The 2,594-nt window shown below is 43.9% G+C and overlaps 1 protein-coding gene across 1 annotated transcript in view; it reads left to right on the plus strand.

Annotated features, from left to right (window-relative positions):
- Positions 1–2,594, plus strand: part of SNF8 (SNF8, ESCRT-II complex subunit) — a 26,064-nt gene that overhangs the window by 13,557 nt on the left and 9,913 nt on the right. Inside the window, exon 4 of the mRNA XM_011999319.1 lies at positions 1,923–2,061. Within this exon, the coding sequence (XP_011854709.1) occupies positions 1,923–2,061 (139 nt within the window). The remainder of the gene's footprint in view (positions 1–1,922; positions 2,062–2,594) is intronic.

The following is a 2,594-nucleotide window of genomic DNA, read 5'->3' on the forward strand; positions in this document are numbered from 1 at the left end:
CTGGTGGCTCACGCCTGTAATCTCAGCACTTTGGGAGGCCGAGGTGGGCGGATCACCTGAGGTAAGGAGTTCGAGACCAGCCTGACCAACATGGAGAAACCCCATCTCTACTAAAAATATAAAATTAGCCGGGCATAGTAGCGCATGCCTGTAATCCCAGCTACTTGGGAGGCTGAGGCAGAAGAATGTCTTGAACCTGGGAGGTGGAGGTTGCAGTGAGCCGAGATTGCGCCACTGCTCTCCAGCCTGGGCGACAAGAGCAAAACTCTGTCTCAAAAAAAAAAAAAAGAAAAGAAAAAGAAATTGGGACACTGGGGTGTTAAGTAATATATCCAAGGTTATATGGGTAGTAAGTGGTAGAGCTGTTATTGATTTACGTCCTCTGGGGCTTTTCATTTTAAATACTTCAGAATAAAATGAAAATATTGCCTAACTTGTGGCACCCACACCACCATCATGACATCTAGGCACACACCAGGACAGTGTGTGAGTGATGGGGGTGCAGCTCCTGTGCAGTTTTCTTTTCCAGCCCTTCCCTGCTCTTTACATGCTCCAAGTTTACGCAGTGATTGTGATTGGGGAAGAAGAGGAGGAAGCTGTTAAACAGGAAAACGGGGCTGTGAGCTGAAGAAAAATAGTAGGCCCAGGCTGTGCTCTTCAAAAGCTCCCACTCACAGGGGAGATGACTGCAGGAATCAACCGAAAATTGTGATTAAAAGAATGTGGAGGTTTCTAACAGTTTTATGTGAGAAATATTGGGCTAGGAGTGCTTATTCTTGGTGGAATAGAAGATGGTCCTTGTTAATTAGGAAAAGAGAAGGGGTAATACAAAGTCAGAAAATCCCCAAGTCTTTTGTATTTAACATGAAATGCAATCTGGCAAATTAAAGTCCCAGAGTAGTTCTTTATCTGGAATTGATCCCCAGGGAGGTTCATAACTCAAAAGTTTTTTTTTTAAATTTATATTGGTTGGTTGATTGATTGATTGACCCTGCGCGGTGGCTCACATCTGTAATCCCAGCACTTTGGGAGGCTGAGGCAGATGGATTGCTTGAAGTCAGGAATTCGAGACCAGCCTGGGCCACATGATGAAATCCTGTCTTCACTAAAAATACAAAAATTAGCCAGGTGTGGTGGTGTGTGCCTGTCGTCCCAACTACTCAGGAGGCTGAGGCAAGAGAATTGCTTGAACTGGGAGGCTAAGGTTGCAGTGAGCTGAGATTGTGCCAGTGCACTCCAGCCTGGGCAACAAAGCAAGACTCTGTCTCAAAAAAAAATTTAAAAAAATATATATATATGTTGATTGATTGAGACAGAGTCTTGCTATGTTGCCCCAGCTAAACTCAAACTCCTGGGCTCAAGTGATCCATTGTGGGATTACAGGTGTGAGCCACCATTCCTGGCCAGACTCATAGGTTAAACAGATTCATGTGACACTTCATTTTTTTCCCGTCCACCCTTTCCATCGGGGGGTAAAGATTTTCTAATGGGTGAACACTGCATTCCCTCATTTCTAAGATACAATGAATTATTAGGTACATCTTCAAATTAATAAGTTTTTCTGGGTAAAAGAAAAGGAATACCACATTATATATAACACATTGTTCTTTTTTTGTGCATGTATTTGGTTGTATATATGTGCACCTTGATTATTAAATGCATCCTGATTTTAGAACAGGAACGCACAAAAAATTGTCTAGTTTGGAAGTGAGAAAACAGTACAGCATCCCATTTCTGCTGACAACAGAACTGTGAAGGAGAGGCAGGGATAAAAAGAGAGATAGATGGTAAACAGCATAATGGTAGGCTGAGACAGACTGGTTATTTCAGCCTTTGCCATGCCACAGGACTGGGCACCTATTTTTGGCATCTGATTATCATCTGACTGGGCTGCCCTTCACCACTCCCTGTCCATCCAACAGATGTCAAAGCAGTTGGACATGTTCAAGACCAACCTGGAGGAATTTGCCAGCAAGCACAAGCAGGAGATCCGGAAGAATCCTGAGTTCCGTGTGCAGTTCCAGGACATGTGTGCAACCATTGGCGTGGATCCGCTGGCCTGTAAGAAGTTGTCTGTAGGGTTCCAGTGTTCTTATAGAGAACCTTAGGGACAGAAGCTCACATAGTTGTTACCACTGTTGGGGTATCTGCTAGAAAGGCCTACAAGAAGACCCAGAAGGTGTCGTCTTTAGGGAGTACCTAGCAGGATGGCTAGTTACTCTCTGATATGGAAGATAGACCAACTATGGGCTGAGTAGCCAGTGTCCATGATCATTTCTTGAATGATATACAGTAGAATTTTTTATGGCATTTTCCCTCTTTATTAAAAAATATTTAATTTTGGCCAGGTGCAGTGGCTCACGCCTATAATCCCAGCACTTTGTGAGGCCAAGGCAGGCAGATCACTTGAATCCAGGAGTTCAAGATCAGCCTGGGCAACATGGCGAGACCCCATCTCTACAAAAACTATAAAAATTTGCCATGTGTGGTGGCATGTGTCTATAGTCCAGCTACTTGGGAGGCTGAGGTAGGAGGATTGCTTGAGCCTGGGAAGTTGAGGCTGCAGCAAGACCTTGTTTTAAAAAAAAAGTTTT

The sequence above is a fragment of the Mandrillus leucophaeus genome, unplaced genomic scaffold, assembly GCF_000951045.1.
Source record: "Mandrillus leucophaeus isolate KB7577 unplaced genomic scaffold, Mleu.le_1.0 Scaffold59, whole genome shotgun sequence".
Classification (NCBI taxonomy): domain Eukaryota; kingdom Metazoa; phylum Chordata; class Mammalia; order Primates; family Cercopithecidae; genus Mandrillus; species Mandrillus leucophaeus.